This window comes from Protopterus annectens, chromosome 4.part1 (assembly GCF_019279795.1).
Source record: "Protopterus annectens isolate FY-2018-M chromosome 4.part1, PAN1.0, whole genome shotgun sequence".
NCBI classification, from domain to species: Eukaryota; Metazoa; Chordata; order Ceratodontiformes; family Protopteridae; genus Protopterus; species Protopterus annectens.
The window spans coordinates 148,226,530-148,249,265 of NC_056734.1; the positions used below are offsets into that span (position 1 = coordinate 148,226,530).

Sequence of the window (22,736 nt, forward strand, 5' to 3'; positions counted from 1 at the left end):
GGGGCCTTCAGAGATTATCTGGCAAACTATCAAGTAACCCAGTAGGGATGAGGTAGGATATTGCCCAGACTGTTCTCAGCAATCTGGAGAAGTGAGAAATGCATATCTTGAATGGAGACATTTTCAAAAGATGTAAGAAAACCTCTGAGGAGTTTCTGAATCTGTTGGATTTACCTTCTCTGAAGATGTAGTGCCAGAGGCAGTTGGTGGGATAGGATCCCATTATATAAAATAGATTGGTGTGGCAATTAAACAGTTCCATTGTGGCAGTGTTGCAGGTGAGGATGAAATGGTGCTGATTATTACTGGGTGGGTGTTCATGTAGATAACATACCTTTTCATTGTTGGATGGAAGGTTCAAAAAAAGTAGCTCTGGGCTGGACAGCTATGGTAGTGGTTCCCATTTACTTTTGGGGGTCAGGAGAGTGTATTCTAGTTGTGGGAGTGATGACACTCATTAGACTCCCTAGAAAAGCATATAGTATTATGCTGGAAAGGAGTCAATGGTCAAGTCTTTGATTTAGGAGGAGTAGTATGGATACTACCCTGCCCCTGAAAGATTAGATCATTTTTTCGTCCTACTCCAGGTATCGGAGGTATTGTGGGCGTTTTAGTATTGAGTACATATCTTTCGTAGACCTACAGAAAGCGTTTGAATGCATATCTCAGAATGTCGTCTTGTAAAATTGCTGTAAGAGTGTATGAGGTTCCAGGGCCACAGCTGTTACATTTGGTTCCTGTATTTGTGAATCAAGGTATGTTCGCATTCTTGGTACAAAAATTGTAGACAGTTAAGGTTAAACTCATTCTGGAGTGTTCTTTCCTCCTCTTCTGTTCAAATTTTATAGTCACAATATCAATAAGCGGTCAAGGACTGGAGAATGTGGCTTGGGGGTATGAGGGTTGCATCTGTTCTGTTTGCAGACAGTGTTGTCTCACCCTGCCTGAAGTTAATATGAAGCCCAGTTGATGGGATGAAAGGAAGGTAAGAACATCTGAATTGGAGATAATGGTTCTCTCCCAAAAAAGAATGGATATCTTTCTGTAGGTGGGGTCTTTTTCATATATCAGAGTAGACAGGATCAGAGGATTGACATAGCAGGAGTACTACAGGCAATGTCCTGGACTGGAATGGCATAGCAGGAGTACTACAGGCAATGTCCAGGACTGTGGTGGTCAAGTAAGGACTAAATCATGGGATGAACTCTCAGTTCACATTTAACTCTATATGTGTATCACAACCTGTGGTCATAAGCTTTGGATAACTGAGGTGTGTGTGTGTGAAATGAAATTCCATTTTTGTGAGATGATATCTGGAAATAATACCGATGATTTCAAAGAGCAATGTCTGTTCCTTACTGTGATTTCATTATAATTTTTAGTCCCTTTATTTGCAAATTTAAAACAGATTCTAGGTACTGATCTCTCAATAAAGCACGCTGAATGACTGTAACTAGTGAATGTGAGAAAAAATACTCGATTTTTCAGTCCCGAGTCCAAAATTCATGATTTTTTTAAATTATTTTCCCATAAAAATGGAAAGTTAGTATCCCAGGTAATGGCCAAAAGGTGGAGATTATACATATAAGTAGCAAAACTGAAGCCCCTCTGCAGCCTAGCTGAAGTCGCTGTACATACCATCATGCACCCACTTCAAAACTAAAAAAACTAAAAACATGCTGGCTATGCCCTTGCAACTCACTCTCTAATATCACCCACCCCATCCAACCACTACCTTTCTTTCCACTCCACTAACTACCTTGATTATAGCAAGCTCAGATGCTTATAAGCCTAGTACTTGTACAGCAGGAACTTCTTATTGTAACATTTGTTAATGTCTGTTATGTACTTCACAGATAGATTCTAGTTATCTACTGATGTACTATGTTCTTCATCTGTAAATATGTTGTAAGTAATTGCTATGTTAAATTGTTAATCGCTATGTAATCCAATGGTAACTACTGTCTGTTTATTTTAACTGTGGAGCTTTTCTCCCCGGGCCTCCACTGAAAATGGACCTACATCCAGTCGGACACTCCCGGTCAACAAATGTAAATAAATAAATAATATTGTAGGAGAGATGAAAATTGGAAGTTCTCTGGTATATTATGTCTAGCAATCTTGTGTTACTTGAGAAATTATTACCCAAGAGACTTAACACAGGAAATTCTGCCTTCTTGAAGAAGAAGCAGTCAGTTGAATCTGTACAATGCAGAATGGCCTGGCAGGTGAAAAGAAGGCTTTATGTATTTCTGTTGTGGTGGAGCATGCTGTGCTGTTTTTCCTTAAGCTGAAATTCAACAGGAATCCTAGGAACTGTGTGGTGGGAATAGCAGAGACAAAGTCATACTCATTTGAAAGTACATCTAATCTGCTTAGCAGCATAACCAGAAGGCCTCTCTCTTTCTGGTCAATGGATTACCAAGATAGTAGATTCTGCTGCCTTGATTTTAACACCGTAAGACAATGACATGAAGGAGCGCATGCAGAGTGCTCAAATCAGAACCACATTGAATCGCAAGGGGTATATTTCCCCTCACTAACCAAAAAGAGAACAAATTCATGTTTGGAAAATGAGCAATGAAAATAAACCACACTGTAGTGTTTTCTTGGTTGCTACAAGATAAACTAAAGATGCCAATAAAACATCAACTTTTTCTACTTTTCAGGGTCAAGATCTGCCTTTGAAATGTCAAGAGTTAAGATTACAGACTGGATGAAATAAATAATCATGCTGAAAGTTTTGTTTCTAGAGCCCTTACTCTTCAGAGGAAGATGCCTATAATGGCATACATTTAATGCATCATTTTGATAATTTTTGAGTGACACTCGTCACTGTACTAGCCTAGACTTTATCTGTAGTCCCAGCATGACTGATGGTATTAAAGGTGCTTACCTCACAGATGCAAGTGAGAGTTTGATTCTCACCTTTGAGGGAAACTGGCTATGTTTTAAGTGACCCATAAGGGCATCTATCCTACTTACCTATGAGCACATGAACCCTTGAATTGAAAATAAGATACTTAACTGCTGAGACCCGGTACTTCATTGTGGTCCTTTTATCAAGAAGGATGCCCATATCTGTGGATAATTGATTTCCAGTCCATTTTCTCCACATAAGAAATAAAAAGGGGATATGAAAGTGCAGCAGACATACTGTAGAAAGCAGCAGCTGTGTCTTTACCTTTGCTGGACTGAGATTGACAGTTTTCTGCTATCCATTATAACATATATTTATGCGTATGTTCAGTTCTGACAACAAAAGTAGAATAGAGCTGTATGATTTGATGGTAATATGAAATTTCAAGTGTCAGCATGTGCAGTGCAAGTTTGCAGAGGTACTATAACTGAATTTGATAACAAATGATACAAAACATTAGAAGGGAGCAATAGACAGCAAGCTATCTGAAGTGGCAAGCTAAAATTAATCAACACAGCAGGTTTACTACTATTTGTTGGTACAGTAAAATTGACTGTGGTAATGTCTAGTCATAGCAGTTATCTTGCCCTGTTAATTGACATGACAGTTTTTCAGCTGGCCAGTTCAGAGAGTTCACTACATTGTTATTTAAGTGACAAATTGAATAGATATTTTGTGAATTTGCATAAGAACAACTACTGCTCAGTCAGTGCATTATGCTTGTATGCAAGCCAACACATAAGGACAGAAAGAAAAGAAGAAGTTGGCAGTGTGCCAAATGCCGGTTATAAAATGTGGGCAAATGTGTATGGGATCCATCATATAGTAATAGGTGAAAAACAGTTCTGTGGTATAAAGCACATATCTTTTTAATATATGGATTTTTTTACATGATCTTGATACTCAAAAAAACTGAAAAAAGGGAGAGAAATTAAGTTAGCTATGGCCAGAGAGATAGCAGACTGCTAAAGTCCAGACTATTGAAAGTAGTGTCAAAAATGACTATCAGTATACTGATTAATAGGTTTTCTGAGGCAGTCTACAGATTTAAAGAAAAGAAGCATGTATACTGCCACATTAGCCTGGCGAGCCTGGTCTGCAAGACTATGGAACGTATCATCATGGAACTTATAAACAATGATGTTGGTAATCTCCAAACTCTGGACCCCACCCAGTTCAGGATTGTAAAAGGTAGATCATGTCTCCTATTCCTAATAGACTTCTTTGAAGCAGTCACCAAAGCCGTAGATGAGGGTAAGGTGGTTCACAGAGCCTAGGTATATCTCACCAAGGCATTCAACACCATCCCCCACAGATAAATTCATTAAACTAGGTATAAATCGCTATGTCACAAGATGGGTTGCCAACTGCCTCACTGTCAGAACCCACACTGTGAAAGTAGCCGACTCCAAATCCAACTTTAGACCAGTGACAAGTGGAGTACCACAGGGTTCAGTCCTGGGTCCTCTCCTGTTTGGTATGTACTTCTCTGAAGTACATGCTAACACAGAAGGTCTTTGGCTAAAGAAGTTTGCAGATGACTTCAAACTAGGAGCCATAATTAAAATTCCAAATAATGTGGACATCCTACAAAAGGGCCTTGCAGAGACAGATGCCTGGTGTCAAAGCTATGGCCTCAAGCTCAATGCCAAAAAGTGCATTGTCATCCCTTTTGGTAAAAACGCTGTACCCATGAACTACCACATAGGCGGTAGTCTACTTAACACCAAAAGTGTGATAAGAGACCTTGGGACACAGTTAGACAGTAGTCTCTCCTTTGATCACATCACCACAGTAGTCAGGAAATCCTTCTACGTGGCACACCTCATCACAAAGGGTTTCTCATCCAGGAAAAAATAAGTCATTGTTCCCCTCTACTCGTCACTCATTAGACCCAGTATAACGCCCCTTTCGGTAAGCACCTGACAAGACATCTACAACAACTGGAAAGGCCGCAGAAATACCTCACAAAGAGGATTACTGGCCTCAAACAGATGCCCTACACAGACAGTCTAAAAAAACTGCAGCTTTACTCTGTCACCTACTCAAAGGCGATCTCTGCCTAACATACAAAGCTATGTCAGACCCAGAGCTTTTGGACATGCTCCACTTAATGAAATCCCAATCCCTCCGAGCTACATGCTCGAGGGACGTAAACCTTGTCACCACAATAAACAGAACATGCTGGAGGGATAGATTCCTGTCCCAGAGACTTCCCATACTCTGGAGCAAACTACGTATCTGTATCAAACAAAGCTCCTCATTAGCACTCTTCAAGAAGAATCTTGATGATTGGATGGGAGATAGGAAATTCACCCCGGGGATCACCTCAGTGGCTCTGCTCGACAGTGGCACAGGAAAATAATTTTCTTGGGTGGCGAAAGCCAGGGTACCTTTTAGCTAGGCTTATATAGACCCCAAGGCCAGTAGCCTAGTACCTACCTATGAACATGTGCATATACATACACATGTGTGTGTTTTTTTGCAGGATAATAGTTCCCTTGAACTGTATCTGGGAAGGCTGCTAATAAAATATTCTGCTTAGTTCACATCAACCTGGGGGTAAAAGTTCCCATTTTTGATGGAAAAAAAAATTTTTTTGTATTTTTAAGTATGTGCAACCTTTTAAACCTTGAAGAAAGATTTTTAGGGAGGTATGTGTGGATCATGGGGCAAGGCTTGGCCCTCTCAAAGAATATAGTTTTCTGGAATTGTTTATCTGCTGAAGAACAGTTTATCAGTCTGGGCTACCTAGCTAAACTGAACTGTTTATGTAATAACTTTATTTATATATTACGCATTTGGTAACTTCATAAGTGAATGCTTTTAAGCCATGAACAGGGCTGTCAGCTTCAAGACAGTGATTATGAAGTGGAAGCCAATTGTTACTCAAAAGAGTGAACAACAGTTGGTTGCTACATCCACATAGTAAATTGCTCAATATATGCAAAAATGCACCCAGCTTAAACTCTTCATCACTGCTACTGCTTATATATATATATATATATATATATATATGTATATATATGTATGCATAGACAATGATGTTACCTCTGTATATATATATATATATATGTATATATATATATATATGTATGCATAGACAATGATGTTACCTCTGTAACACTAAGTGGAAAGAATGCACTCACCTCAACTTAAACATGCACACATGTGCAAACTCACAACACTTTAAAGCCTTAAATATACAAAGAAAATTTTTGGTGCCAACCACATTAAGCAAGAGGAGTATGGGCATCTTTAAACCCCTGGATGCACACATATTGCGACTGTAATAATCTCCCACAAAGGCGAATAAACTGTATGAAATACACATACTATGTAAGGCATTGTGTCATATTTGCCAAATGCATGTACAGTACATCACTAAAATGTCTCTGGGAAACATTAATCAGCAGGAGCCAGGAGGAGGTGGAAGAACAATTAAATTATTTCATTCAGTAATGTTACTTAAAAAGATAAGACCTTTTTTGAAGTAATGTCATTGTAGAATAGCAGCAACTTAAATCTGTATGTGGGTAATGCAGGTTCATTAGTGCTTGGCTTGATTTGATCATGGTGGCTGTGTAGTTGTAAAAGGAAATGGTGACGTCGTGGATACTACATAAAGAGACTTGTGGGGCAAAACCCCAGTAAATAAGCATGAGAAAACTTTTTCTCCATCCAGTGGGTCTTGCCCATCGTTTCCTCTTCCTTCACACAATCGGTCAGTTCATTTCTCTTTCAGTAGCAAAAGTCAGAAACTCACCAGCCTGGGACAGAGCCCAACAGCCCATTTGTTTCCTGGTTGGAAGACCTAATTAATCTATTTGTTCCACAAGAGATGTGAGATCCAAGCAGTATCAGACTGTCTATCTGGTGGATTCGACACATCTTGGAGCTTCTAATCCCCATGGTGACATGGCTCCTCATGTTCTACAGGCTTTGAGCTCCATGGGTGCTACATCTAGTGCCCCCCCCCCAGATGTCACCCAGGAAGCAAGCCAGAACCCCCCTCCATACTCCTAATGGTGCTCATGCCGGTCCTATCTGCCTCACTTCCTCTAGCACCCATGGCAACCAATTGAACATTGGTAGTCTGTGCGGTAGACAGGGCCGCATCTCTCTCTCTACCATGGAGATGTGGAATGAGTATCAAAAGTTTTATTTGGGTACAAGGTTCGGACCAAATAGTCGTTAGTAAATTAGTTCACAATGGCTCTGTCTTACTGTTGTATCTTCTGTTTAACATTATGTACTGTTACAGCTGTAAAAGGAATATTAGTTTGCTTAAGGTGCTGTTACCATAGTGTAGTCTGTGAAATTGAAAATATTGTAAATGTGCAACATTTTCTTAAATTTGCATTGACTAGTGTTTTAATTATTTATTTTGTATATAAATATTACAAGTCCAGTTAAACTTTTAATAAGAAATAATTTGCTTTATGAAGTGTAATCCTGAAATATTTTCTTGTAGTCGGGTTGGTTAATAATTCAGATTTAATGCTTCAAGGTTTCTTTTATTCTTTTGAGTGGCAGAATTCTGCCATGAATGGCATACCATGTTCTGATGCTAAGAAAAAATGTTTTTGCTTCGAGAACAAGATAAGATTTGTGGAAATTTGCTAATTCTTACTACCAGAAGACCTTTGAAAGTATTGTACCTATGCCTTAGATATTCTACTGTAAAACAGAATCTGACGTCCTAGTTTTAATTCACTGTAATTTTTTCCATAGAGTAGGTACCTTTTAAATGGTTATGTACAGTAGATTGAAATAGTCAGCCACGTAATGTTGAAATAAGTGTACATTACATTGCTTACAGAAGAAGACTGTTGGTGTGTCTAGCTGGTCTGTTTGCTGTTGCAGTGAGCACCTTATATTTGTATCAGACTTTAAGCATCTCTTTTCCACCTATTTTGAGCTCTTCTTGGATGTCTTGGTCTGTTGCACCCTTACTTGTAGCTCATTTCAGCTTGTTTGCCATACAGTGTATTTAAAGTATTTCTTCATATTTCGGTACTACTTATGCCCTTTTCTGTGTTAGTTATGCCCTTCCCTTCCTTTATTCTCATCTTGTTTGATTTGTTTATACCTCAGAGAAGCTTAAACATTCTCCCTAAAGCCTCCTGCTTTTTATGTGTCCTCTTGTGATTGTCACTTTGTATGTTATCTGGCTAGTCCCCATGTCATCCTCGTTACCTTTCGTTGTATCCTGTCACATTTGTGACCCTTCTCTATCTGTTCTGCAGAACCGCATGCAATATTCCAGTTGCACCTCGTGCGTACTTGGTATAACATAGATTATGACTGGGCTCCTGATCATAACTGGCTTATGTGTTCAAGACATGCATGCTAAGAAATTCACCTTGAGAGTGCTCCAAGCACAACCATAACATACACAGAAATTACTATAGGTGGTATTTTGTACTGTAAGGGTTACCCAGTGGATAGTGTTGTTGTCTCACAGCAAGAGGTTCCCTTGATTCTCGGCTGGGGTGCCTTCTGTGCAGAGTCTGCCTGTCCACCTTGTGTTCACATGGGCTTCCCCCGTGTGTTCCGGTTTCCTCTCACACTCCGAAGACCTGCAGTATGTGGACTGCACACTCTAAATTGGCTGTGTGTGTGTGTGTGTGTGTGTGTGTGTGTGTGTGTGTGTGTGTGTGTGTGTGTGTGTGTGTGTGTGTGTGTGGAAGGACTACCAGAGCAGGGTAGCCACCTGGTGGTGTAAATCTTGGCCCTAGATGATTGTCACAGATGAAGTGACACCCAAATTGGGGGGGGGTTGTGGATGGATGGATTTTGCACTGTTCACTTCATTATTTTTTTTTTTTTAGAGGTCTGGACCAGATCTCATTCTAACACTAGATGTCAGGCTTACCTGTTGAATGCTGACAGACGTGTTTTGCAGTTTTTGTTTAATGGTTATCTTACTTTGGTAATATCTATGTCCAGTTACAGTTTTTATGCATGCATTCTTTCATAGCTTAGCTTTTGTGAACATCAGATTCACTGCCATAAATGTTTTAAGTGCAGGTATATTTGATAAGAAAGCACTGACGATGAATATTTTTTTTAAGGATGGTACTTGGTGGGCTTTCAGATCCGAGCATTGATGTTCAAGACCCAATAAGTGACCGCTTCTTTAAGGAAGTATGGATAGCCACAGCAGCACGTAATGCAACAATATATGAAAAGGTAAGTCCCAAAGTTGTAGACTCTACTGGCTGCAATGCTGTTTTCTTCTGTTCATCGTTACCGTAGTAAGGAGTAGCGGGAACTGTTTTATTGCCAGCCATTTTTACATGGAGTTACTTAGACTTCTGCCATAGATGAAAGGGTAGTTCATGGGTTTGTACAGTGAAATCAGGGGAAAGGGTGGCGGGGGCTAGCAGTTACTATGGAGAAAGTTTACTAAAAAGTGCATTTGTCTCTAAACTCCTAACTCTAATGAATAAAATCACAGATGTCACATAATTTGCAACACCTCTGGAATTAGCTACCAGATAACCTTAATTAAATTGGACTGGTTCAGTTTTAAGCAAAACTGAATAGTAACAGGTCTTTTCAGTGCAGCAACCAAAGGCTAAAATAGCAGAAAACACAAATAGTTGTATTTTTCGTGGGATCATCCGTGTACCACATCGTAACAATGACTCGTGAAAGAACTAATCCATACTAATAAAGCAGATTGTACATAGGTTCACATGGATGGCCTCTTAGGAACAATGTTCTAGACAACAACATTTTCTGTATGCATTTTAAGTAGTAATTACATTTTTGTAAAAGACCAACATTCTTATGTCATAGTATTATATCCCTGGATTACTCCACCAGCAAAACTTCTACTAGTAATGTCTTTGTGACAAGATATTTAAATATGTTATTGTTAATGAATGGAAAATATATTGTAAGAAATAGACTTACTAAAACCTTTTTCATCTGGATCATGACTACTATGTTGCTGTTACGCTGCCTTCTGCTTCTCCTTTTATCATGGAGTCTTGCTTAAGTGATCTTTTTTTATGTTAACAAACAACTTAAAATCTGTGGCATAGCCAGATTATTGATCCAAAAGGAAATTTTATAGCAGGATTTGCAGGAGTGAGCTGGGAGGAAATGGACAGTAGTTGGCCATTTTCATCACTTCTTGTGTGAAATACTTTAAACTGCATCCTGAGTTTGCGACTTGAATGCTTTGTGAGACTTCATATTATGCTGAAAAGCCCTCCTGTTAAATCAGACATTATTTATGACCTGTATGTCCATTGTTAGAAAAGTCATTTTTAGTTACTCATTTTTGTGTACAACTGGCAGAAATCACTAATCTAATATGTAAAGTGCTTAATCTCTCATTTTCTTACTAGATTTCTGCATAGCCACCTCTAAGTATCTGGCAGGTCTTTCTTTTAAGCTTTCCTTATAAAGTGGTCGTTTTGTCAGGAGTGTACAGCGCGTCTTGGTTCAGTAGCATTTGGTCAAAAAAAATCACGCCACCCGCTGTGTGGGTTTGCAAGCAATCAGTTCTAAACATCAGTTAAACAGGCGAGGGGGGGTGTAGATGGTTACCCAAGGCCCTCTTTCAGAATGGTTATGAGATTTTTTTTTTTTACTGCAACCTTGATATTGGGGCATAGGATTTATTTTTGGTAATTCAGACCCTAGGAAATGAAGTTCTTTGCACATGCAAATGCATTAAGAAGGAATGAACATGGAGATGTCACTCCACTGTGGCACAGTTCAGAAAGAATAGTTCATCCTCATTAGATTGATGGCAGCCAGGAGTCCTGCAAATAGGCAGAGCTATATCTGAATTGGCAAGTGCTTACAGGAAGAAGGACCCTTGACAGAAACAGTGTTAAATAAGGAGGCCAAAAACTCTGGTATGCTAGGCATCAGTGCTGGTCAGATCTTTTAAAAATACAGTTTTAAAATAAGAATGTTGGGAGTACTGTTTGTGTTCAGCATTTCATTATTACTGTTAGGAGGGAGCACTGACATCAGTAAAAAAACTCTTGCATACATTTACTTTATTGTGTTGGTGGTTGATAACTGGAAAGGCATTTTAAGGCCATGTTAAGTACATGTGAAGGGCACTGCATTAAGGACTTGGTCACTTTTTAATATCATGCCTCTCAACTGTTCAGATTTTTTGCCGATTGTCCAGATTTTTGCCACATATTTTTGACCTGTTGCTGATAAAATTGTGGTTTTCTTGCAAATCACTGGCAAATCATTGAGGACTGAAGACAGAAAATAATGTCAGACATTTGAGTTTCAGACTTCATATCCTTCAGAAAGTTCACACAAAACCTGTTCTCTATCAACTTACTTTATAAGAGCGATATTTAAAAGGTGTCCCTCTTTTTGGGCCTTTATCCCCCCCATTATTTGGGTTTTGTCCAGATTTCTTGCTCTGATTGGTTGAGAGTTGTAGCCAAGAGAGTTTGTATCATTCCTTCTCACAGTGCTGAAGTCAGGATGCTGTTTTAAAGTGTGCTAGTCTAGCATGCATTTTCCATTTATCAGCTGTGAACATCAGAAATTATAGCAGTGTCTTTCAAAATTTTGGAGAAGGCATAAAAGATGGACACATTCATATTCTACATAACAGTAGATTGTATTTAGGTTCATAGGTAGGTACTAGGCTATCGGCCCTAGGGCCCATACAAGCCTAGCCAAAAAATGTACCCTGACTTTCGCCACCCAAGAAATTTATTTTCCTGTTCCCCTGTCGAGCAGAGCCACAGAAGTGATCCCTGGGGTGAATTTCCCATTTCCCATCCAATCATCAAGATTTTTCTTGGAGAGTGCTAATGAGGAGCTCTGTTTGACATAGGTAGTCTGTTCCAGAGTATGGGAAGTCTCTGGGACAGGAATCTATCCCTCCAGCATGTTCTGTTTATTGTGGTGACAAGGTTTAGGTCTCTAGAGCGTGTAGCTCGGAGGGATTGGGATTTCTTTAAGTGGAGCATGTCCAACAGGTCTGGGTTTGACATAGCTTTGTATGTTAGGCAGAGATCGCCCCTGAGTAGGCAATATGCGAAAGAGTAATGCTGTAGTTTTTTGAGACGGTCTGCATAGGGCATCTGTTTGAGGCTAGTAATCCTCTTTGTGAGGTATTTCTGTGGTCTTTCCAGTTGTTGTAGATGTCTTGTGAGGTACATACCAAAAGGGGCGTTGTACTCTATAATGGGTCTAATGAGTGATGAGTAGAGGGGAACAATGACCTCCTTTTTTCTGGATGAGAATCCTTTCGTGATGAAATGAGCCACGTAGAAGGATTTCCTGACCACTGTGGCAATGTGATTATCAAAGGAGAGACTACTGTCCACCTGTGTCCCAAGGTCTCTCACATTTTCGGCATTAAGTAGCCTACCAGCTATGTGGTAGTTCATGGGTACAGACTTTTTACCAAAGGGGATGACAATACACATTTTGGCATTGAGCTTCAGGCCATGGCTTTGACACCAGGTATCTGTCTCAGTGAGGCCCTTTTGTAGTTTGTCCACATCGTTAGGAGTTTCGATTATGGCTCCTAGTTTGCAGTCATCTGCAGACTTTGTTAGCCAAAGACCTTCTGTGTTGGCCTGTACTTCAGAGAAGTAGATACCAAACAGGAGAGGACCCAGGACTTAACGCTGTGGTACTCCACTTGTAACTGGTCTGATGTCAGATTTGGAATCCGCTATTTTCACAGTGTGGGTTATGTCCATGAGCCAGTTGGCAACCCATCTTGTGACACAGGGATTTATACCTAGTTTAGCTAATGATAATCACTCTTTCTGTATGTTTGGTTCATTGATTTAATCATTTCTTTTTTATTTTGAATGCTTTTTATGTAATCTGTGCACATTGCCCTCACTATCACCAGAGTCATGGCAGTCGTTATATTTTTTTTCTTTCCTTACCCAATAACAGCCATGCATGTTCAGAGATGCAAGAATTTGCTGTGTTTTTATCCTGTGAGTAAACACATTCCTTCACATAACCCATGACAGCTACTACTTGTTCATGCTTTGCCAGAATGACTGGCATGTTTCTGCCCCAGAGACTTCATGCTCTAGCAAGTATCAGAACTACAGTGGGTCAGAATGCCTCCCTGCATCCAGAATAGGATGATTATCAGTGGTCACTGACACTTCTCCAGCATCTGGACTGCTAGTCAGTACTGGGTTGTCTGGGTTATAGTTACAGCTTTATCCTTTTGCATTGTGATGCTCATTATTGATTTAATAATTCATATACTCATAAGTAGTTCTAACTTTATTTAGGGCATCCATCTGTGACTCTAGGCAGAGCATGAAGAAATTAAAGGTTAGCAATTATAGCACTGTAGCCAAACCATGCCTGAGGAAAAGACTACTTGGTCGCAGTATCTGTTGTCTTAAGAGGAGATGTAATGCTGTGTTTACTTCCAGTTTTAACTGTTGTAGGAATATTTACTATAGAAAGTCAGTGTATCCACAATGAAATCCTTGACAGCAAGCCTTTACAGCTATTGTGACAAACTGTTGATTTCTAGTTTTTTGGCTGACTCATTTCTTATTATTTTAATATCTTGATCCCCCATTTTCTATCTGGCTACTAATTCTTGTTGACTTTATCTTCCCATTGATTCTCCATGCAAGACCTCAGTTTCTTCTTCCAGTTATCAAACATGTATTTCATTAGATGATCATTACAACTCCTCAAAAGGCAGAGTCTTGTAGTTATATTAAGGCCATGGAAGTGACTGAGTCCTGCACGAGGGACAAGTGAACAGGAGCCAGGAGCCACCATCCTGACACAGCTGATCCTGCCAAGAGAGCTGTAAGCAGTGATGTCGTGTGAGCATGGAACATGTATTCTTGTGCTATGTACTAGATATCTGTCACTCCTATCTGCAAGGCAAAGTACACATGCAAGGCCCCTGGTCTCCTCCAGAGGTCCCATTAACAGCAAGAAATTTTGCACCCTACTCTGTAAGATAGTAAAGCTTATGAATGGCTGATTCATCCTATCTCACCTAGCAGACCTTTCCAGTAGTATGGGATTGCTCCTCATCGTGGATCACGAACCCCACAGATGGAATACTGCCTCTGCTCCAGTCAGATGATTTTTATTTAATTTATATGTTATTGTCCTATTCACTTTTTAATATTATGCCTCTCAGCTGTTCAGATTTTTGCCAAATGTCCAGATTTTTGCCACATATTTTTGACCTGTTGCTGATAAAATTGTGGTTCTCTTGCAAATCACTGGCAAATCATTGAGGACCGAAGTCAGAAAATAACGTCAGACATTTGATTTTCAGACTTCATATCCTTCAGAAAGTTCACGCAAAACCTGTTGGCTATCAACTTTTTAACTTTGTAAGAGCAATATTTAAAAGGTGTCCCTCTTTTTGGGCCTTTATCCCCCCATTATTTGGGCTTTGTCCAGATTTCTTGCTCTGACAGGTTGAGAGGTATGCTTTTTATAGAGCTACATTATTTTGTAGAATGACAAATATAATCTGTGTTGATCTTCTCTGATATCTTCTCTTCTTTCATATTTTACCACAATAATATGTGCATGTTGCTTGGTATATTCACTTTGTTTGGCATCTTTCATTCAGACATTGTTCAAAAAAGTTTTCCTTATGAACCTTGTATTGCCAGTATGATGATGCCTGTGTTGCTCAGTAAAATACTTTTTTATATACCTTCTAGTACTGTTACAGAAGTCTTTATACAGTAACTGTTTTCTACTGCCATTTAGTCCTTGTACCCCATAAGCAAGTAAATCAAATCTGCATTAGCGTCCATATACGCAAGTAAATCAAATCTGTATTAGTATCCACATGCATAAGTAAATCAAATTTGTATTAGCGTCCACTTAATGTTATCATAATCAGATAGTTGTATGTTGTTGGGCCTTCAGCAGTGTTTTGTTTAGTAAAGTTGTTTAACTTTCTTTGAATATTAGAAAATGGATACATACTCAACACTGTTTAGACTTAAAACTTTTAAAATGATCATTAAAATTTGCATTAGAATTTCAGCCTATTATAAGCTGTTGAATTAATATATATTGGCATTTCCTGTGCCTTCAGGTTTTCAGATGCCTTCCCTCAGACCACGTGCGCACCTATGCAGAACTCCGAGAATATGTTGCGAAACCTGGGTTGGAAAGTGAAGACAAAGCCAGAGCAGTTGAAGAACTGAAGAAGATCCGGGGTTTTCTTGTGCAGTTCCCATTTTATTTTCTTGCTTCAGAAAACTTGCTTCCTTCTGCAGCAACCAAAGAAGGCATGGTACCAACTGAAGTGTGGACGTAACAATCCTATTATCTGAACTTTGTAGGTCTGATTACATATAGTGTGCATATACTTTCTGTTGTAAGAACGGTTTAATTTGCTAGTAAAATGTATCTGTTAGCAGGCGATAGTACAGCCTGTCCAAAGTGAAGTTGAATTTCATGGATAGCACATGCAAATCAAGATGAGGGTAGACATCAATTTTTAATGTTTTTAAAATTTGCTATAATCTGGCACAGATGACGGCAGTGATCTGTTCTACAGCAGGATGAAAAAAGTCACAGCTTTAGAAGAACTATTTGTGCTAGACAAAAAAGCTTGTGTTACCTTGCGTATGTTCTAATACATCAAGCAGAGCAAGGCCTGCAGGCTGAGTTTTACGTTTGAACTGAAGCTGTTGAAGTATCTTTTGCAGCAGGCATGGTTTTCTCTACTTACAGACCCATCCCAATATGTGATTCTTTTCTGCTCTCAGTTTAGCTGTCTCTTGCACTGTTTCCTATTTTTATGCTCTTAGTTTGTCCCATACCAATTTGTAATCCATCTGACAGACTTCTAAACTGAATCCTTATATAGGCTTGAATAGATGGCTGATAAGTGTAGAACTGTGCAACATCTCCAAGGATTGCTAAGGCAGCAAGGCCTTTTCAATTATTTTTGTCATGTCTGTTACCTGCACCTGACCTCTGCTTTCTTACAGTGTGCATACCTTTTGTAGGTGGGCCTCCGATGAGCCTAACTAGTCTAGAAGTCAGAATCTGTCACAGGCCAGGTGACTGTTAGATCATTTTAGAAGCTTGTATTGATCCCTCTTTACATCTGTGGTCTAAAAGGATATTAATTCAAATGTTACAAAAGCAAATCCACCAGAATAACAACAATTAATATTATCTAATTGTACTAACGTCTCTTGTTTTGCTGAAGAAAATGTGGTCAAGGCAGTGTAGAGAGCATTATAATAAACCAACAAACTTTAAAAGCACTCTGTTCAAAACTAAATGAATGCTGGGCCCTTTGATAAATGCTTTTAAGTATTTATGATCATTTTAAATATTTTATTCTTTTGATTGTACTATATATTATAAGAAATATTTTAATGTAAAATAGTATTTATTCTTATGATGCAATAAAAGTAACACTAGAGTAGATGTGTATTTAAATTTTAAAAAATCCCGCTGCAATGTAGGTTAGAATTGTGTGTATGTGCGATTGATTTAAAAAAAGTGTAAGGAGTTCTGGCATTTGAAGACATCATGGTCCTGTGGTTATTTTTACATTTATCAGGCCACTCTAGTATGGAATGATGCTTTCAGGAAAATGCGTTGTGCTAGTAAAAATGATTTGGGATAGAAAGTCTGAGTTATGATATGGTTGTTCTTGGAAATAAGAACCTCTCCAGTGCAAATAAATGACAAAATTAATGTTTTGCTGTATTTTCTCAGAGTCAATTAGCACTGGAGTATTTTAAGCCTTTTTCTTGGAGTCATTCAGCGTTTAAGTCCAAGCATTTTGTATCTGTCAGTTAGCCTTTTGGTTTTGTTCACAGAAGAAAAGAAAATAGCAAATGCATACTATCTTTGATTAAAAGTTTCATCTGTGTAGTGACACACATGCAAATGTGTAAGGTTAATCGCCATTCATGGTTGACAAAAGCTTAGCATTTATAAATGAAGCCTAATTTGGTAGGTTATTTTTGGTGATTTTTTTTTTTTTTATTCTAGTTATGTGTTCTAAAGAGGAAGTTTAAAGGGGTCTACTTTATTTACGCGAAAGCTTAAAACAGCGAATGCATATGCATCGAAAGTGCAAACTGTCGAAAACTGTAAACGGAAATCTCCGTAGGTGGAGATTTCCATTTACTTCAGTGTAGTGCGATCTCAGAGTTGGTATATTTAAGTAGCGGGGGGGGGGGGGCTGTTACATGTCATGTTTGTTGTGTAGCTCTGTTTTTATTGTGTTTCGATGCTTTCTCGGTTAGATGCATATGCATTCGCTGTTTTAAGCTTCCACATAAATAAAGTAGACCCGTTTAAAGTACTGTCGTAAATGAAAATTCATTATGTATATGGAAAGCAAACCTTCACTGCTTTGACATGTGTATCCAATTACATGTAATTGTCAATGCTTAAAAAGGTATTGCCTTTCTCTGTATTCTGATCTTCTGTCTGAACAATATGCAGCTATGCCACTTAGCTTATCACTGTATCAAATATTTCTCTGCAGCTCCTTAGAAATGTAAGAATATATATTGCACACTATATTGTATCAGACACTGTCAAGACACTATCATTCCTTGTGTAAAATATGTTGTCATTGCTGCTGTTAATGTTGTTAGTGAAACTAGCTACATCACTTTAGTGGAAGAAAAGCAAAATTTTTACACACAGTAATGTAAAATTGACACACATTTTTTTTTTCCAGGTAGTGAACTATATAATGTTTACTGTTCTAGTTATTGAACTTTCCACTGGTAGTATGCTCAAAATTTTAAATGTGATACATTTCATAATGAAGTTATGTCCAGAGAAGTCTTTCTCCTACAGCTTTTAGTAAGAATTTACAAATCATCTTTACATCTTTTTCACTTTCCTTCCCAGGCCAGCCTTTGCTATGTTAGGGACAGTGTCAGCATGACTTTCATCCCATTAACCGGTGATGGGAAGCATTCCCTCAAAAGTTGGTGCACTGATAACCATCTAGAGTACCTTTTATTCATTTATTATTTTATTTTTTTAAGTTTTGCCTTCCTCATTTCCACCAGCTTGCATGTGCACACTGATGTATACAAGTAAATACACAAGTTTAACATGATCTCTTTATTGAAGGCATGCATTATGTGGTTGCAATGAATCGCTAAAACTTGATAATAGAGGTAACCAGTTCTGTATTCATTACTACATCTATCACAGTAGAGGCTTTATTTGTTAGCTATATACAGGTTTTACATCCCATGTTCTGGCTATTTTTTTTTGTAAAGCCAGGAGTACAGTATGAAATTTCAAACAAGACTTGCAAGCGATTCCGCTTCCAGACTTCCACTGAGTGAGCTTTGTTTTGGCTTTGAGTCTGGATACCTTCTGTTTTTTATTCAGATTCCTCTGCAACATGTACACGTGTATGAATACTGTAGGAAGGTTTGAAAAGCACTTCTGTATTTGCTGAAGAAATTGAGTTGGTCATTTCTCCAGTGCTTAAATCAGGATGCTTAGGTATTCCAAGTACGGTATTCCTGCTCATGTCTTCAGCGTTCTTTATTGCAGCAGCTACAGTAGAACAGATAGCCCCACTTAGAAGCTGTGGGTTTGAAATCCATTTGGGAATTTTGTGCATAGGTTCTCTGCAAAGTACGTGAACAGTATTTTGGATAAACTGCAAGTACTGGCCTGAAACAGAAAAAAATAGTCTAGCAAGTAAACCCTCACTGACCCGTGTATGGCATGTTAACACAGATATTTGTTTTGCTGTTTAGCATCTCTAGATTCCATGGTTTAATCTTGGCTAATGTCTACTGTATTTGTGGAGTCTTTATTTTCTTCTCATGTCCATGTGGTTTTTTTCTGTCTCCTGAAGACCTGCAATTTTTGCTTCCAGTTGTTAAAAATGTTGTCCACATATACTGCATTTGCTTTTTTGGCTTTGTCCATGGCTGGAAATAAGCCATGAAGAACTGCTCATTTGCATGCTTACAAAATACTGAGCAAATACATGCAGGCAAGACCTTTTAAGGACTGCATTGACTCTGCTGCAATATTTTTTCTTGACTACAGCACCTTGCTGTATACAGTTGAAAAGGTAGATGTAACTAGAAGACTTTCCCCTTATTTTAACACTGACATGAGAATGCAGTCTTTAAAGAAAAGTAAGTTAAGGTGTATCCCTGCTGCTTACTTATAGTTTCTAAAAGTACTTACTTCATCTCAGCAGGTAACTAAAAAATTTACTTTTACTCCGCGTGTTTTCAGTCATACCCATAAGGCCTAAATAGCTAAAGACTGATTTGTTAAAAATCATGGTATTATGCATTTAGGGCCCCTGGCGTATGTATGAGTACAGTTACCACGTTTATAGGTTCATAGGTTAGTACTAAGCTAACTGCCCTTGTGAGCCATTTTAAGCCTAGCCAATTATCCCTTGTGAGATTCAAACCCTGCACCTTGTGTTTGTAAGGCAAACACCTTCACCATTAGGCCACCCTCCCAAAGAATCTTGTGTCAAGGCGTCAACAATAAAAGTATGGATTACATTTTCAACCTTTCATTTATTTCTTGATATAAAAATGTCCATCTGTCATTGGTAGCACCTAGTTGCAACCATACAACAGCAGGATTTGGAGATCATGTTTTAAAATTGTTTTGAGCTGACATTATTCTTTGTATTACTATTCCACTGCAGAATCTTGGATATCTAAATACAATGTTTACACTCATTTGTTTTTATGCTGGCAGACTGCAAGTATTTTCTTTCCATTTTGTAGCTGTTTGCTCATTCTAAAATCAGATTTTAGCTGATGTTTACAGATGGGCCTGCCAAGGTACATGTTTTTTTTTATTTTGCATCTGTAAACTGATTTTGATATGTATACATTGCTTAAAATATCACACAGGAGTTTCAGATGTAAAACAAAGCAATTCTAAGCATCATGCATAAATTTCTAGATAATTTGTAGTGTAGTTTAGTGAAAATGAGGACAGGCAAAAATGTATCTTTTTTTGTCTTTCACATAATGAAGTTACTTGGCTTTTTTTATGTGTTTGCATCTCCATAGAATCCTGCCAATTCATCCTTCAGAGAGGTAGCCTGGAATCTCTTGACTTGACAACAGCCCTATCACTTCTTCCCAGGTAACCGGATTGGTCCACCTTTTCCACTGCATCAACAGTCTGGTAGTAGGGAACTGGCCAACTTGTTGGTCCTGTTTAATGGCCTGCCAATCCCTTAGTGCAGCTCCCCCTCCATTACAGTGGCTCTCATGGCTCCAGCATGTGCTGTCTCCTTCAGGAAGCATGTTTCTGCATGCTGATGTCACCAGCTTATGTAGTTGTACAGTGGCAGCATCTGTTTGACAGGTACAATCTCCATGGGATGCAACACACAATCTCATTAGGTCATACCCAGGAGACAAGCCAGAGCCATTTCCCTTCTCCGATAATCACAAGCCCATTGCTTCCAACAGCTATCTCACTAATTAACAGTGTCTTCTGGTTCTTAGTTTAAGTTTTACTCTACACCGTATAGCCAGGCTGCTTGGGCCTTTTCATCTTCCAAATGCTTTCTTTTTTAAGCCATCTTCATAATTGTCCTTCAGTGTGATTTTTACATTTCCTGCATTTATTTGTGACTTATTAATGCATGGTAAGAAGTTAGGAATCCTGTGTTTTAGAACATGTTTATAATTTTGTGTAGAATAAATCCCTAGTGTTCTTAGAAAAATTATGGAACTGATTTTAGGGGAAATATTTGTTCTTTAGTAAACATTAAAGACTTCCTTCTGTGAAGGATTTTAGTCCAGATGTTAATTAATATGAATGATACTGTTTTTTTGTGATTGATTTGCAGGCATTGTATAATATAAATAATGTTCTACAGTATTTAGTAAAAGTATTTGCAGATTTCAGTGTACGTTACTTATTGATTAAAAACATCTACTTGCCTTCTGATTCATTTTTGCAGATAAAAAAAATGCTACAGAACAATTTTTGAAGTTTCAGGTATATATGGCATACTTTCAGGTATGGCCTGCAAACCCAGAGTCTTTCTCATTTCTGACTTTAACTTTCATCAGTGCCTTTTGAAATTCATGATATGCTGGTAAATGGCTACCAGCACCAAGTGTGTACTTAACTGCTAACATGGCAGTGATGAAAACTAAGTGAAACAAAGTATGTTTTGTGTCATCGTATTGCACATCCAGTGCACTGTCTCGCAATCAGTCCATCACCTTGTCACCTTCATTGTGTTGACTATCTCTTGTATGAAGTTGTGTACTCTGCTGTCGCTTTAGTGTTACATGGCTATTAAGAGTGTTTATGTGCATTTAAAACAGCCAGACACTTCATGGTTCTCCATTTATTTTTCTAGCCTCTCTTAAACGTTTTACATTTTTTGGTGTATCCCCCGGGGTGGTTCATGCTGTAAAATAGTTTTGGTCATAATTTTTAATAAATGTCCTTGATAGACTATACCAGTATAAAAACTGGAATAATTCATAATAATATGTAAGAACAATCTTTCCATGAAGGGAAGTCACACACATTTAAGATGCAGTCAGGTCTTTATTTAAATATACTTTGCTTTCTAATTGCCTGCGAGGATACACTTACTGTATTAGTTTTAGTTACTCTCACATACATCAGTAAGTAACATTAAGTAGCACTGAGTCAAATGCATCATTAGCTGAGACAATTATAATTTTAGTTTTCCAATTCATGTAGTATATTCAAGAGGTACATTTTGTTCAGTAGCCAAATTTTATCATGTCTGCCTTATCACATATATGCTGAAACAGAGGCAGTCATTGGAGTATTGAAGTCTGTTCAATTCCATCTGTTTATCATAAAATTAGGATTGCATTATGATTATTTTATCATTTACATCATACTAAAATGGATCTGTAGCACTGTTTTTTTTACATTGTTTCATTGAGATGAACATTCCTGTATGAATACTGAGGTATTTATAGATGTTTTGTAATTGTAACATATGAATCATACCAACACTGTGACTAAAACTTGACCATGCTGGACATAATAAATCACTCTAATGAATAAAATATACTATTGCATAATTATTGTATAATGCACCATGATCTGTTCCTTGTTTCTTGTGTTCTCCATGGAATGTTACCATTTAACAAATCACATTTACCTGAAAACAGAATAAAATAATGTTTTTATTAGTTTGCTTTATTTTACAAACACAATGTTCTTAAAGGATAACTTCAAATTTTAATTGTATTTTTCCTAACATATTACTTGATGCGTTCGTATGTAAAGATTGAGGACTGCAAACATTTATAGTGAATTTTTCTTTTTATCTTTGCTGAAGGTAAGCTATTAAACTCCATTTTATTTGTGCTGTTCTAGTCATACCCCATCGATATACTTACCCAGATTACTTTTGATCAATTCACAAACGCGTAGGTATTCAAAGAAACTCAGTCGGTAATCTTTGTCAAGATCAACCTCAGACATGAATTCCTATTCATGCAAACAGCATGAGTGAAAAAGGAAGGAAAATCGTATATAATTAAATGTCCTTTAGCTACTCAGTTTACTTCAAGTTAAATACACAGTAGCTGGTATGATAGCAAGCCAAAGGTATTCCTCTTGATAAGATGACTTATACAACCCTCACCCCATAGCTCTATGAACACCTCAGCACTTCGTATAAAGTAAACAGCACTTCAGTGGTAGCTAGTATATTATGTATAACTTTTGTTACTTGAAATGCAAAATGTCACTTCCTGGTTTAAAGCTAATGCAGTAATTTCACAGTGTTCAGGCAGAGGTATTAAATTCTTCCTTTTGCTAGAAACAAACT

General features: G+C 38.0%; 1 protein-coding gene across 1 annotated transcript in view; it reads left to right on the plus strand.

The window, feature by feature from the left end:
- Positions 1 to 21,999, plus strand: part of PLD1 (phospholipase D1) — a 1,505,857-nt gene extending 1,483,858 nt beyond the window's left edge. Inside the window, exons 32-33 of the mRNA XM_044070047.1 lie at positions 8,998 to 9,115; positions 14,994 to 21,999. Coding sequence (XP_043925982.1) covers positions 8,998 to 9,115; positions 14,994 to 15,218 — 343 coding nt within the window. The 3' untranslated portion in view covers positions 15,219 to 21,999. The remainder of the gene's footprint in view (positions 1 to 8,997; positions 9,116 to 14,993) is intronic.
- The last annotated feature ends 737 nt before the right edge of the window (positions 22,000 to 22,736 follow it).